General features: G+C 40.8%; 1 protein-coding gene across 1 annotated transcript; it reads left to right on the top strand.

Annotated features, from left to right (window-relative positions):
- The first annotated feature begins 2,016 nt into the window (after nt 1–2,016).
- slc26a2 (solute carrier family 26 member 2) lies at nt 2,017–14,394 on the top strand. Its single transcript, XM_022218383.2, has 5 exons — nt 2,017–2,120; nt 5,329–5,939; nt 6,702–6,992; nt 7,499–7,947; nt 9,669–14,394. Exons 2-5 carry the CDS (start codon nt 5,343–5,345, stop codon nt 10,489–10,491), a joined length of 2,160 nt encoding a protein of 719 aa, XP_022074075.2. The 5' UTR covers nt 2,017–2,120; nt 5,329–5,342; the 3' UTR covers nt 10,492–14,394.
- Nucleotides 14,395–14,654: the final 260 nt, after the last annotated feature.

The raw sequence follows: 14,654 nt of genomic DNA, 5'->3' as shown, positions 1-14,654 counted from the left end.
ACGCTCGTGCATTTGCCATTTGTCATTTTAAGAGAAGTTAGGGAGAGTATACATTTAGTTAGATTTTAGTTTAGATATATCTAGTTGCATTAAATAACACACAGATAAATATACATAGATTCACACATACACAACACACATGCATTCATAGAAACACACTACACATATATGCACACAAACATATATATATATAACATTTTAAAAACATTTATTGCAAGTACAAAGCAGTGTGAGACAAGCAGTCCTGAGGCTTTTTCAGTTTTTTCCACTTAGATGCAGTTCTGACACAGGACCAGCAGATGTCACTCTTCTGGTTGTGTCAAATGCTTCGAAGAAATGTGTCATTCTTGAAGCAGATGTGTCAAAGTGGTTCATTGCTTCATGAAGCTTCGATTTCACCATCACTAAAGATTCCAAGCAGATTTATAGACGGGGGAATCGGACTGTACTAAGTGTGGTTCAGTATAGAGAGGTGTTTTGTGGGTTTCTAAGGCTGATTGTGATTATTAGTGAGACATCTGGAGGAGATATTCATTTGCAGTAAATGAAAGTATTTAAAATCTTGGAGTTGATGGCGTTTTTTCATACCAAAGGCTATACTATGATGTTTTTTAAGAGTCATATTATGCTACTCAATATTTATATTATTTTATTTAGCCTTTATTTATACAGGTAATCTCATTGAGACTGAGTGTCATTCTCAAGAGAGACCTGTCCTTAAATAACATTACAAGAGAACATTGAGTCACTGACAAACAACACTAAGGGACCTATACTAGACAATATAACAATACAATATAACACTGAGTTCTGGACAAACAGGGTCATGACAAAACACAACATAGACATTACAATGGATGAGCAAAGCGCCGAGCAATGAAGTTAAAATGTAAAAACACTAAGAACAAGAACAAGTCCTAAAAGAAATTTTTCCGACACTGCCGAGGCAGTGCTACACAGGCTCAGTGACAGCCAGCCTGACAGCTGCACAATGACTGGTGAGTGTAGGACCAGGCGTGAACTAACCGTGACGTCACCCGTTGGTTTCAACGCCGAGAAAATGAAGCCCGGATTTTGCTACTTCCTAGTCGCCATTTTGGATTTTTTTTTTGGAGCCAGTGACGTAAAAAGCGTCATCAAAAAGGCCGGACTGGAGAGCAACTCGGGGCAGGACCAGTCAATGGGACTGTCAATCAAGTATAGCCACGCCCCCTGGCTCCGCCAATTTTAACGATTTATTTAAAATTCAGTATTGATTTATTTTAAGATCGGCCACCTGATCTCTCATTTTCACCATGAAAACTAACGGGGGAAAAAATCCTGAGCTGTAGAAAACTCAGTCTATCAAATTTTATTTTTTCCAAAAATGAATTGGGGTCTATGTAGCAAAAGCTTTTTGGAGCCAACCCTCGCGGATGGTGTGATATTGCAAGTTTTTGACACTTCCGGGTGGGCTTCAATTTTGGAGCCAGATGCTATGTCCACTTTATATACATTCTATGTGTAGGACAGAAAATACTGACCGGAGTTTCACAAACTTGGCATTCTCTGGAGTAAAAACGTGAACTGAATTTCCCCAGGTTACATATTTCCATAACAGCAAAGCGAAACCTTTTTCTTATTTCATTTTTTTTGCCCGTGTGATATTTGGAGCATGTGAAGGGACTGAGTTGCATATGTCTCACGGCCAAAGCGTGCAGTTGGCAGCCCTGCTAATATGCTGTTGGCTTCTTGAATTTCCCTCTGGATCAATGAAGTGCCTACCTACCACACTAACACAACACTAAAGCAGTGGTTGCTGTTATATTGGTGCTGCTCACTTTTCTTGTGCAGAAACAACAGAAGATCATATCAAAACTTGGATTCAGGATGTACATAATACAGTAAAGTGCTTAATTAATTACTGAAGTGTTTCCTGGTCATTTTTAAGACAAACCTGTTCATCTTCATTCATAGACACCATCTTTGTCTCAGCCGCCCGGATGACGTAGCACGTTCCACACACGTCATCACGCACGCAGTTCGAGCCCCGTGTTAAATGGATTTTAGGCGGAATGAGACTCTGCTGTCGGCATACAACCTCAGAAAAGTTCAGTAACAGCGACTGGAACCGAGCTCAGGTCAGTTTCCGCATAACTTTAACGACAGCGCCGTTTCTCGCAGACCAGCGGAAAGTCACGTCGGTTTACTTTATCCGCTCGATTTTCCACAGGTGTCCACGTTGACAACTTGTTTACAATGGGACCCATTCATAGCACCGCTAGCGCACCGGGGCAGCTGGTGGCAGAGTTAGCTAAAAAGTGATGTTAGCTTTTACAAAGAATAGTGACTGTTATATTGTTTATGCAGTACCGTCGAAATGTTACAGCTGCTTCACTTCTCGGTACAGTCAGAGTTTAAACAGGATGTAAGCTTAACCAATAATCTCATTAACATCGCTACACACGAGTTCTTAACTTTACTGTAAAAGAAAAAAACAGGAAGCGCTTTAAACATCCGTTTCAGTTCAGTTTCTATACGTGTTTGGGACTCTGTCATTAAGATATCATGATTTCCATTTTATTTCAATAGCAGTAAGCTTGGTGTCCAATGCAAAGTTTACATTTTAACCAAACTGTTTTGACCTGCAAAAATAACCGAATGTGCGCATACTGGGTTGTTTATTCCATACAGTAGCATCAATTTTAGTACTTTTGTCAATTGACTCAAGATCTTATGAATATGTAAGATATTTGTAAGAGATGTACATATCAAACTTGTGTTTATACTGTCAAATTTCAAGTTTCATGCATACTTTGTGTAAAGTACAAAGCCATATTACTAGTTATAATCTGCAGTGATGTTGTCAGGTCTGGGTGTCCGATGCTATAGCCTCAGTGTATTACAGTTAGCACCAGATCCCAATTAAAAATAATAATAATAATTTAGGAAGCGCCTTAACAACACAAATAAGTCTGCAGACAAGTAGAAGTTGATTATTAACACACACATAGAGGCAGTAATACAGTGACATGTATTTTCAGTAGGGATCCTGTATGTTCTTTTGATAAATTTGCAGCATAAAAGAGGTTATCTGTGTTGAGAAGTACTAGTTTAGCCGTTGTAATAACTGATAATGTTCTGTCTGATTTATCAGCAGTGGTTTAGCACTCGAAGCCTTGTTTCAACCGAGACCTCTCAGTCCCGGCTTTCTGATTGAAATACGGTCGTTTGTGCAATTAAACTTGTTTTTTTCAGCCAAAAATCAAGCTTTGTTTTAACTTGAATCTAGACCTTTTATCAGACAAAATACTAAAATGTAAGCATATTGGATAGTAAGAGTGAAGCAGGAATCCCAGATCCCATTTTTAAAAAAAAGAATCTTGTGTTTAAAATATGGTGATCTGATTTTAAAGGCAGTAGTGTAGCAGTCAGCATAACCGATGCTGACCTGCGGATTCAGTTAGTTTTAGCTTTCAGTTCAGGTTTAACATGTGACATAGACTTTGTCATTATAATATAGTATTTTTTGTGTCTTCATCTCGACTTTTAACCAGCATCCAAACTTTAGTCCTGCTAAAATAACCAAATATATCAGGCACGTTATATAAAGTATGATAAATTGTGGAAAGTTTGTGCAAAGATATTGCAGCTTTTTAAAAAAATGTTATTATTACTGGAAGGATCAAATATGTAATGCTTAAAATACACTCATCTCAGTTAAAATGCAATAGTTTTGTTTGTTTCATTATGGCATTGTTCCTTATCAGCTGATTTCACTTGGTTTCTTATTTAACTTCAGTGATTTTAGTGTTTTAACAGTCAACTAGGCATCCTTAAAACTGTCTTTTTCCCCCAAATTAAGCATATTTCCTCCTGCCTCTAGACTAGTCTGTTACAATTTTTAAAAAGTAAGCATACTGGGCTGCTTATACCATAAAGTAGGATAAATTGTGGACGGATGTTACAGTCCAGCACGCATCCTAAAACGGCTTTTCTTGGGAACCAATGAATACTGTTGCTAAGATTAAACATAATAGAGCTGTTTAATGATTACCATGTTATTCAATCATAAACATTTCACTTTGGTTGCAGCATGTGATTGATGTAGTCATTTAATGCATTAGGTTGCCTGCAGCATACATTATGATGCATTCAGGGACCCGACCCTGTTTGCATAGTGTCCTGTATTAATCAAGACTGTACTGTCAGAACGACATATCAGCAGATTTCTATTGTCATTTTTCTTCATTCCTGCTTACTTTGTACTTCAGATATCGGCGCTGGTGATTAACGGTATTTTTTTTTCTGTGCAAGGGTCAGTAAAGCGTTAACAGAACTGTATGAATAGGGAGAAGTTCCTTATCTCTATTGTGATGTAATATCACAGGGAGGAAATATTGGGCCTCAATGAAAATGTCAGAAATGTGCCGTCACGTCCACACCCACTGACCCATTATTAGCGATGTCCCACCTCATTCACACGCTGCTTTCTCAAGTGCTCGGTGTGGATTCGCTACAATACCGTTCAAATACTAATCTCAAGCTTTAGAACAACTTAATTTGCTTGTTTGTTTGATTGAAATTAAAATTTTAAGTCCACTGAATAATCTTAAATGGTGCAAAAGGAAGCTTATACAATTGTAGGTCACTGAAAACTGAAAAATCATGTAAATTTATTAGAAAGCCTGCCTTTTTCAGAGATTAGGATAATCCCATGTTAATGTAACCAATTCCTACAGATGCTTCAAAGTTAGCAGAGTACTGCTGTAGCTATACAAAGGCAGTGTTGGAACAAACTGCACCCTTTGAGGCATTATTAGGACAATACTGTACTGCAGGAAGTTGTGCCGTGCGTCGCTGTCAGAATCATCAGAAAAAGGCAACTAACAAAGGAAGACAGAGTGCTTGGTCAGGGGTTCATAATACAGCAAGATAACACAAAACAATAGAAAACAAGAACTACACGGGGGGGTTAGAGGACAGAAGACCAACACAGACGTTACAGCTCATGAACAGAAAGATGAAAGCAACACAACTTCAGCAACTGTGCTGAGACAAACTCTTAAAACTTCCACTGGAGAAAAAAAGCCTCTAACTTTTCTTCAAGGATGAATAATGGAGCTCGTTTGGCTGTTGTAGGAGTCAAAATTTAGGTTATGAGTCCTATAATTGAAACAAAACTGGATTTATTTGTCCTATGTTTTACTTTCAGAGCACACTGAGACATTTCACAGTGTAATTTTCAGCATCAACCAGAGAAAGGGAGGTGTTTTATTGCTTTTTCTGATAGTGCACCCTTGTTGTTTGAGATGAAGGTGGTATGACTACTTAACTTTTCCTCCACAGATAAGGGCTCAGTCATGGCTCATGGGAACAGCTGCCACACAGTAACAGAAGATGGAGCAGACCAGCAGCAGCCTCTCATTCTGGAAAGAGTTGAAAGAGAAACTCCAAAAAAATGGCAAACCGTCCTGTCCCAGCGGCTGAAGAAACACTGCTCATGCACTCCACAGAAGGCGAAATCCAAAATACTAGGCTTTGTCCCAATTCTGAAATGGCTGCCACGTTACCAGCTCAGGGACTGGCTGCTGGGTGATGCTATGTCAGGAATGATCGTCGGGATCCTACTGGTCCCCCAGTCCATAGCTTACTCCTTACTGGCCAGTCAGGACCCCATTTACGGTCTGTACACTTCTTTCTTTGCGTCCATCATATACGCCCTGCTTGGCACTTCCAGACACATCTCGGTGGGGATTTTTGGAGTGCTCTGCCTGCTGGTGGGCCAGGTTGTGGACAGAGAGTTAGCTCTGGCAGGATACCTCACAGAAAGCAGCAGTAACAGCAGCGACGTCCTGCTGGCTGATCTGGGAAATGGGAGCGTTGACGTTGGATGCGACAGGAGCTGCTATGCAATCACAGTGGGAGCTACAGTTACCTTTACTGCTGGGGTTTATCAGGTAAGTGTGCAGCAGAACTCTTATGCATGTTAACATGTTAATGCAAACAAGTGCTCCTATCATCCTCCATGACTTGTGGCAAACTACAGGAGTCATTTTGGGTGTTGAAACCATCTGATTCAATTCAGTTTGATTTCAAACTTTGGTGACTTTGATGGCGGATGAGTCTTCTGCCATCCACCAGTTGCAGTCAGCCCTATTCTCACTGGACTTGTTTCATGTCATTTACAAATTACCCCCACATGTTTGTGTTTTATTGTGGCCCTGCTGAAAGATAACAGCGAAAGGTTCTTTATCACATGCTGCCGTGTGTGTCATTCATCTAATCTTTCTTCTAAATGTGCTTTTCTGATGGATTTGTTCTTTCTGTGAACTGGTCTCCATGCTGTGAGGCGACATGAGCCTCCTGAGTTTGCCACTGAAATGCATAATCCAAACTCTCATTTATAATTGTCAAGGCAGCCTTTATCATTCTCGAGTGGGAAAGAGGCAGAGGAGAGGTGCAGAGAAAAAAAAAAAAACTTAACATGATAATAGTATCAGAGGACCTCCGTGTTTGGTGAAATAGGGTTGGTAATTTGCAGTTTCATTCCTGGTTCATGTATTTCAGACGTTGCAGATTCACATGGGATTAAGATCACAGACATCCTTACAATTATTACAAATAAATACAAGTCCAAAGGTCATACTAATCTTGTGTGAACAGGGCTGCTGGATGTTTTGGAACCTGGTAATTTACTCCTATCCATCTCTTTCTCTCAGGTGCTAATGGGACTTTTGCAAGTAGGCTTTGTGTCCGTCTACCTCTCTGACTCCCTTCTCAGCGGCTTCGCTACAGGAGCTTCCCTGACAATCCTCACTTCCCAGTTTAAATACCTTCTGGGCCTGAAGATCCCCAGGCCGCAGGGCTGGTTCACTCTGTTTAAGACCTGGTACAGCCTGCTCACCAACCTGGGAAACACCAACATTTGTGACCTGGTCACCAGTTTGGTGTGCTTGGCGATACTGTTACCTACAAAGGAGCTCAACGATCGCTTCAAATCCAAGCTCAAGGTAAAAAAATACACATTAAAATATATTACTTTTGGTGTTTAATGCTTTTAAACTGCAAACATTTCACAGATGTTAACTGTTCTCCAAAAGAAGTAACCATCAGTACAACAAAGCTTTGTCCACAAGTTAAAAAATCTAAATAACATGATGAAAGTCTGTTTTTGGTCACTGTGGTGTCAATCAGTCAATCACTTGGTCTCTCTCAGCCCACCTCTTTGGTCCAAAGTGAAATTGATTGTTTGGATTGTGTTGCGTCAGGCAATTCTTTGCCTTTGGCCTTATCTAACGAGCCGTTCCTTACCATCCACAGGCCAAACGTGACTTTATTTACACCACTAGTAGTAAGATTATTAGAATAACAAAATGTCTCCCTGTTTCCATACTATTCAAACCTTTCTTATCAGTTGTACATTAGGTAATATTAAATATTACACAGTGGACTTACCACTCATCGATCCTCTTGTGTGAGTACGGACTTGTAGTCTTGTTTACTCTCTCTTCTCCAGGCTCCAATCCCCTTTGAGCTCTTTGTGGTGATAATTGCAACACTTGCTTCTCACTTTGGCCACTTCAACACTGACTACGGGTCAGACGTGGCGGGTGACATCCCCACAGGGTTCCTCCCTCCCCAGCTGCCCCTGTGGTCTCTCATCCCCAACGTGGCTGTCGACGCCTTCTCCATCGCCATCGTGGGATTCGCCATCACCGTCTCTCTGTCAGAAATGTTTGCCAAGAAGCACGGCTACACGGTTGACGCCAACCAGGAGATGTACGCCATCGGCTTCTGCAACATCCTGCCGTCGTTCTTCCGCTGCTTCACCACCAGCGCCGCTCTGACCAAGACACTCGTCAAGGAGTCGACAGGGTGCCAAACTCAGATATCGGGGCTGGTCAGCGCTCTCATCCTGCTGCTGGTGCTTCTGGTTATCGCACCTCTATTCTATTCCCTTCAGAAGTAAGCATACAAGAATCAAAGATTAATTAAGATTGTTTTGACTATTCCTCTATTTTGAATTACAACCTGCATGCTCCTAAGAGAAAATGAGTCTCTTGATTGTGATGTTTTCTCGTAACACTTTTTAGTTGTTAATGTTGACACTGCATCAAGACATAACACACATGCAATCACCAAACTGAAACTGAAGTGATAAGGAAGCAAAAGCAGTTGTTCAGTACACGTATGGAAGCCGTATATACAGTAGCTGCACATTTAGTAAATCTAAAGCAACCCTGAATATCTTGTGCTCATATGTGAGCGACAAAGTTGGCAGCCAAGCCCGGTTAGTCGCTGTTTAAGGTTTGGTCAAGTGCTCGTTGATGTTGTTAATGATGTAGAAGATTAAATACCACTGGGACCTGACTTGCAGAAAATAATGTTTAACCTGCTTTTCTTCGACAGAATAGATCAGAAGATTGAAGTGAAAATGGTGAAATTAACATACGATTCACTGTGAAGCACTGAATAACTTGACTTTGATTGGTTGCACAACACCCAGCTGTGCAGCATATCTGGCATCAGTTCGTAGCTTTTTATCACCAATTTCCATTGAAAATGACTTGTAGCTTGTTGCTTTTTTTTTTACCAGTAATCTCTAGACGTCATTAGAACCTAAAAATGTATCCATTTCTTGAACATTTTTCTGATTTCTGGTTAGATCAGTTGTTCCTACTTGACTTCCACCACTCATTTCTAACATCCATGATGAGGTGAGTTATTGAAGAGCACATTTCAAACAGGCACACTTGAAAGCCATGGACTTTTTTTTTTTTGGCTCTGAGCGTCCCCCAAGGTTTTTGAAGACGTTTCGCCTTTAATCCAAGATACTTCTTTAGCTTTAAACTGAGTTGTAAACTGAAGAAGAACCAAAAAGAAAAGTCCAATTGTTTTTTACTGAAGCTTTTAGGATTACAATGAATGACTCAAATGACTGAGACTCTACACAGACATGTTTCTAAAAAAAGGCTTTTAAAATCCAAAATGTATTTCTAAATAGTGCTCAATACAAAAGAGGCTCTAGATCAACACCAAATATGCACAAAAGATCAAATTTACCTTGCAGCACATAGTCAACTCTTTAATATTACCACATCCATGCTGGCGGCTTAGAACTTTATCCAAGCATAGCAATCAAATATTATTTGATGTAAAATCCAAACCACTTCAGGCTTTTGAATAGGTTTCACACATTGAAATGTTTCCGTTTGTTTAAGGGATCGATCGTTGCTCTCGTTTACAGGCGGTTTTGCTTGTAGTTTGTCGCTGATGTTTCCCATGAAAGAGGCTTCAAGGGTAGACCTGGACAAATACAGATAACCTCTGGCTATAGTTCAAGGTTAATGTTGACTCTCTGCTTTCTTGCTCTGCAGAACCTGAGCATAGTTCAAATACAGGAAGATGAAAACACATTTTTCTAGTGAGCGATTATGGAGTGAGGAACGACAAGGAACATAAAGGAGTTAAAAATGAGTTAATTTCCAAATAGAGAGCCAGCTTTTTACCCAATAATGCTGCAAAGCCAAAAACACTGAAGCTTCAAATGCATGTTGGTTATACATTTTCACAGTGTAAATTTGGAATCTGTACTCAAAGTAAATTTGATAGCTCACCATAATGACGAGTTGCTTTAGTCTGTGAATACAACAAACTGACCTTTTCTCTCTCCTACTGTGATGCAGATGCGTTTTAGCCGTTATCATCGTGGTAAACCTCCGCGGCGCTCTACGAAAGTTCACCGACATTCCCCGCATGTGGCGCGCCAACCGCATCGACGCCTCCATCTGGCTGGTTACCATGGCGACCTCAGCGCTGGTCAACACGGAGCTCGGCCTCCTCGTCGGAGTCTTGGTGTCGGCCTTCTGCGTGCTGGGCCGGACCCAGCAGGCCCGGGTCCTGGAGCTGGGCCGGGCTACGAGCAGGGAGCATTACGAGGGCCTGTCGCGTTACCGCGGCCTCCAGACACATCCCGGAGTGGCCGTGTTCAGATACGAGGCTCCCATCTATTACGCCAACCAGAGCTTGTTCAAAAAATCTCTCTACAAGTGCGTAGGGCTCGACCCTGTGAAGGAGAAAAGCCGGCGTATAAAGTTTAAGAAGAACAAGCAGCAGGAAGAGGCCACTAGAGTCCCGAATGTTAAATCAGATGAGAAAGAGGAAGCATGTAAAGAGAATGAAGCTGCTGTGACCTTGATGCTTGACCAGAACTCTTCTCATAGCTTACGCAACGTAGTGATCGACTGCAGCGCCGTCTTGTTTTTAGACACCGCTGGAGTGAACGCTCTGAAGGAAGTCCACAAAGACTATGCAGAGCTGGGGGTCAAGGTTGTCCTGGCCCAGTGTAACACCTCAGTGCTGGACACTCTGGAAAGAGGCGGATACTGTCCCGAGAAAAATGGACCTAACACAGGAGAAAACACAATGGTTTTCTTCACTATTGCAGACGCCGTCCACTACTTCCAAAGCCTCCGTACTGCTAACGGAGATTATGACACCAAATGCTAAAAAGATGTCGTCCAAATATCTTTCTTTACCTGAAAGAAGCGTTTATCTTACATATGACAAAAGGAAGTTCTGTTGTTACCTACGTGCCTTGTAATGCTAGAAGTCCTTTCTTCTTTTAATTATTTATCTCTTGTTACTGCTGTAGACTAGACTTTATTTAATATTGTTTCCAAATATTATTTATACAGAGAAATTGAACTTAAGTGCAATTATTTATGGTACAAATGAAACTTCATTGGGGTGACGGTTATATTTCTCTTTGTAGGTTTATCACTATAAAGCACATCACTGGCATTATGTCCCTCACTCTAGCTTTGACCTAGCTTCATTTTTAATCGAGTAATTCATTATGTGGCTATACACGTTTACTTCACAGCAAAGATGATAGCTAACTAAAATAGAACTGTGCCTCACAGCTCTTGTCCATGAATCACAATCCTATAGAACTTTGTGTACTCTTGGACTGCTGTGCCTTGAGTCTGATCATTTCCAATCCGTTGTAGATTTAGATCAGCACAAAACAGAAAAAAAAAGGGTTTGTCACTGAGAAATATAGCTGTGAGGGGAGGTTTCAGTTAGGTTCTGCTAATCATTTCAAAGCTCTTTTTTTTTTAAGTTTTCCTACGACATAAATCTTAAATTAGCTTCCTGCCTGCTTTTCTTAAAGTATTTATTTTGGAAGAACTGACCAGACAGTGCCTGAACATGAATGTAACCAATGCAGATTTCTCTCTTATTAGCAGTAACCGAGGGACAAACATTGGGTGAAACATGGTCGAGTTTGTAAAGCCATAAAGCTATAAATGAATACTGGAAGAGGAAATTGGTTAAGAAGACAAACACCAGTTCAGGTACCATTTTGCATATAATGTGTATCCACACTGCAGTGCCTTTAGCAGAGCCTGTACAGAACAAATGTATAAATGTATGTATTCAGTAAATGTGTGTACTAGTAATGTTTTTATATCAGGTACTTTGACATATGAATGACGACTTGGACAATCTTCCATCTGCATGCGGTTCTTAATCATCCTGTTACCATAACAGTTAAAGTTTGTCAGTTTAACTCAGATTTTAGGGCAGGGGAGTTTCTCTTTGAAGAAAACCAAGCCAGAGCCGAATGTGTCACTGTGATGCATGACTTCATAATGTTTGTCCTCAGTCCAAGTGTGCCGAGGGTCATGACTTCACCGACCATGCAGCTTCTGCCTCCTTTACTGTAGCTGGGTAAATACAAGATTGTCAGCCGGGTGACAAATGAGGGTTAAAGAAAAACCATTGTCCAGTAAAAGCCATGTGAGATTTATGTCAAAACTGCCCGCTGGAGTTTCGGTTGTTGAGTTGCACCTCTCAGGTTGGGTTCACGGCAATATGTACGAGGAGAATGGTGCGATTGTATAAATAGACAAGCACAATCAGGTCATCTGAGGCAACGCCGCAACCTTTCATGAGACCTTGTTTTACAAATCTGCGCTATTAAAATATGACACTGTGACCTGAAATCAAGCACTGTTGAAATCAGACCTGGAGTTTTCTCTTCTCGCACTAAAACATGAGGATAAAGAAGGGAGAGTGATCCCTGCAGGGGATAAACTTAGATAGATGGGGGGGTGTTTGTAGCTGTAGCTGTAACCAAACTAGCTGCATTAAACTACCTAGTAACATCATTTGTTTAACACTTGTAGTTACAAAGGTTCTTAAAGTAAAGCAGTTTTACCATATACACTGTAGGGCAGGGGTCGGCAAGTAGATGTGGCTTCGGGCCAAAATGTTTGTAAACAATCGAACAGCGGGCCAACCTGCGGGGGGGTGCGCTCCGATTCCGCGAGCGGGGAGGAGGGGCGCGGGGCGATACCGCGAGCAGCGGAGCTTCTACAGCTGATCGCCACTGCTTGGGACACATGTCTCAATTCTGATCACAGATGTATTAAAAATAACTGCCGAGACACACACACGTTTTGCACACACTGTTGCTCAGTGAAGTCTGGCTGGTACAACCGTGTCCGACCAGTAGCGCAAACGCTGAAATGCCCGGCAGCAGCCGACCACGCGAGTTTCATGTTGCGGTGACGGACTGGCTTGGCTCCGTGCCAAATCAAATTTTCAAAATCATCTGGCAGGCCAGATGTTATTCCTGATGGGCCAGTTTTGGCCCACGGGCCGCCAGTTGCCGACCACTGCTGTAGGGCATTGAAACTATACCCAACAAACACTTTGACACTGGATGCCTACTGTTTCCATGAGCAATAAAGACGTTCCGTTAGGGCTGAAAATTAGTTTCAGGATTAAAATTGTGCCATCATCCAGAATGTTACCAAAATGTTTGAAAGTCACGCAAAGGAGAGCTTGTTTACCTTCATTTTTGTCTATTTGTAACCTAAAAAAAACACTCAGCACCGTACTCGGCCAAGGCTGCTCAGTCCTATTGTTTCTGTGCTGAGCACAAACGTGTGTTATGCGTGTGTACGTTATGTACGGATACTGAATCACGTGAACTAAATATGCAGCAGGCGGCGGGAATTGATGGGACTCAGAAACACCCCCCACAATTTAATCAATTTTTCCTTGTATCATTTCCAATGAATAAGTCCACAGTGGTCGGTCAATTTGTAGTAGAATCCCAATCATATAATCGTCAGCAGGCAGCTGACGTGGTGTTCACTTGTTGTCACGGTTACAGTGACACCATGCCACTATCTTGCAATGATACAGAAATCTTTAACAAATTTATGGATCCAAACTCTAAGCTGCATCAGTGCTAAAATCTAATAACTTGCTTCTTGTGTCGTTTCTGACCTTCCCTGAAAATTTCATTAAAAAAAGTTTTTCTGTTTTTGAGTAATGTTGCTAACAAACAGAAAACAGACAAACATACACCGATCGTGACAGAACTGCACCATGTTCCTTGGCGGAATAATAATAAAATACAGTAAATAATACATAAGACCCAGTAAGCGGGAGAAAAATCCAAATCACTGCAACCCTGGCATTTACGACACCGGAGTCAACAGCCGTTTTATAGACAATTACACAACTCCTAAATTGGAAGCGAAGAGCGATGTTTGTCTAGTGAGGCCCATAATAATAAGCTCCTTACCTGGCAAACATTGAGACAAGAACATAATTTATTAGCCATTAAATAATACCCTTTATAGTCTTCAAATGAATGTTGTGAGGTCATCTGAAAACTAAATAAAGTGCCTGTCAGATGGTGCATTTAAACACACGAAGACAGTCAATATTTCCCGATTGGTAAGAGAAAATCTGTCTGGATCACTATTGGAAATGGGAACAATCTCGGAGTAATATGGCATTTGTGGATTTCAACCTCATTTTTGGTACTTCATGTCTTTATCTCACCAAAGTTTACTGGCATATTTGCAGTATACACTAACCATTTTCTTAAAACTTATAATCTAATTATGTTAAAATATTAGTTTGCAGCTACTTGAGGCTTTGACGTGAAAGTCGCTTTTATCTGCTTTTAATAATAAAGCTAAATGGAGTACGCAAGTAAACATTAATTTCTATTTTTCTTTATTATCACTTCATCTGCATCTGTGTAGTTTATGAAGTGCTACCCGTTATCATGTATTCTGACATGTACTCGAACATATTTAAATATATTAAAACATAAGTAGCGGTTACAGGGCTTTTTGGTGTTTACTTTTCAAGTATGTTTTTATGCATGTATCATATGCTGTATATAACATGTTTTAACAAGTGCCTTAATGCAAAATACTGTCCAATACTGTAGTATTTAAAGTACAGACAAGGATACACATGTCTAAACCTCATGCAGTAATTTGCAATGTTTGTGATTAAACATTTACTTCATTTTTTCATTGTGTGGGTCAAGAAAATCTATTTTTGAAAAAGTGAGCATCAAAGTTTTCTTTGTCTATAAACTTGTACCGTGAATTAAAGTGGAATTAAAGTAACTGTAAGCAACTGAAAACAGCCGTCCATTTACACATCCACACCTCAGGCTGTTATTGTAAGAATGCCGGTTGTTGTGTGTGACGGAAATGTTAGGACTTGCACTCGACACGCCTTTGTTTTGGAACACAAACATCAAACCGCACCCTCTTAAATGTACGCCTCTACAAGCCAGCGAAAGACGAACTGACCTGGAGCTCAGGTAAACCAGCCTACCACATGTG

This window comes from Acanthochromis polyacanthus, chromosome 10 (assembly GCF_021347895.1).
Source record: "Acanthochromis polyacanthus isolate Apoly-LR-REF ecotype Palm Island chromosome 10, KAUST_Apoly_ChrSc, whole genome shotgun sequence".
NCBI classification, from domain to species: domain Eukaryota; kingdom Metazoa; phylum Chordata; class Actinopteri; family Pomacentridae; genus Acanthochromis; species Acanthochromis polyacanthus.
The sequence above is the reverse complement of the archived record's forward strand: the minus strand, read 5'-3'. Positions and strand labels throughout refer to the sequence as shown.

What these genes read in the sequence shown, in the direction of transcription:
- slc26a2 (XM_022218383.2), top strand. Translation starts at nt 5,343, where the DNA reads ATGGCTCATGGGAACAGCTGCCACACAGTAACAGAAGATGGAGCAGAC. An exon ending in TTACTGCTGGGGTTTATCAG is followed by an intron (nt 5,940 to 6,701) that starts GTAAGTGTGCAG and finishes TCTTTCTCTCAG; the next exon opens with GTGCTAATGGGACTTTTGCA. An exon ending in CTATTCTATTCCCTTCAGAA is followed by an intron (nt 7,948 to 9,668) that starts GTAAGCATACAA and finishes ACTGTGATGCAG; the next exon opens with ATGCGTTTTAGCCGTTATCA.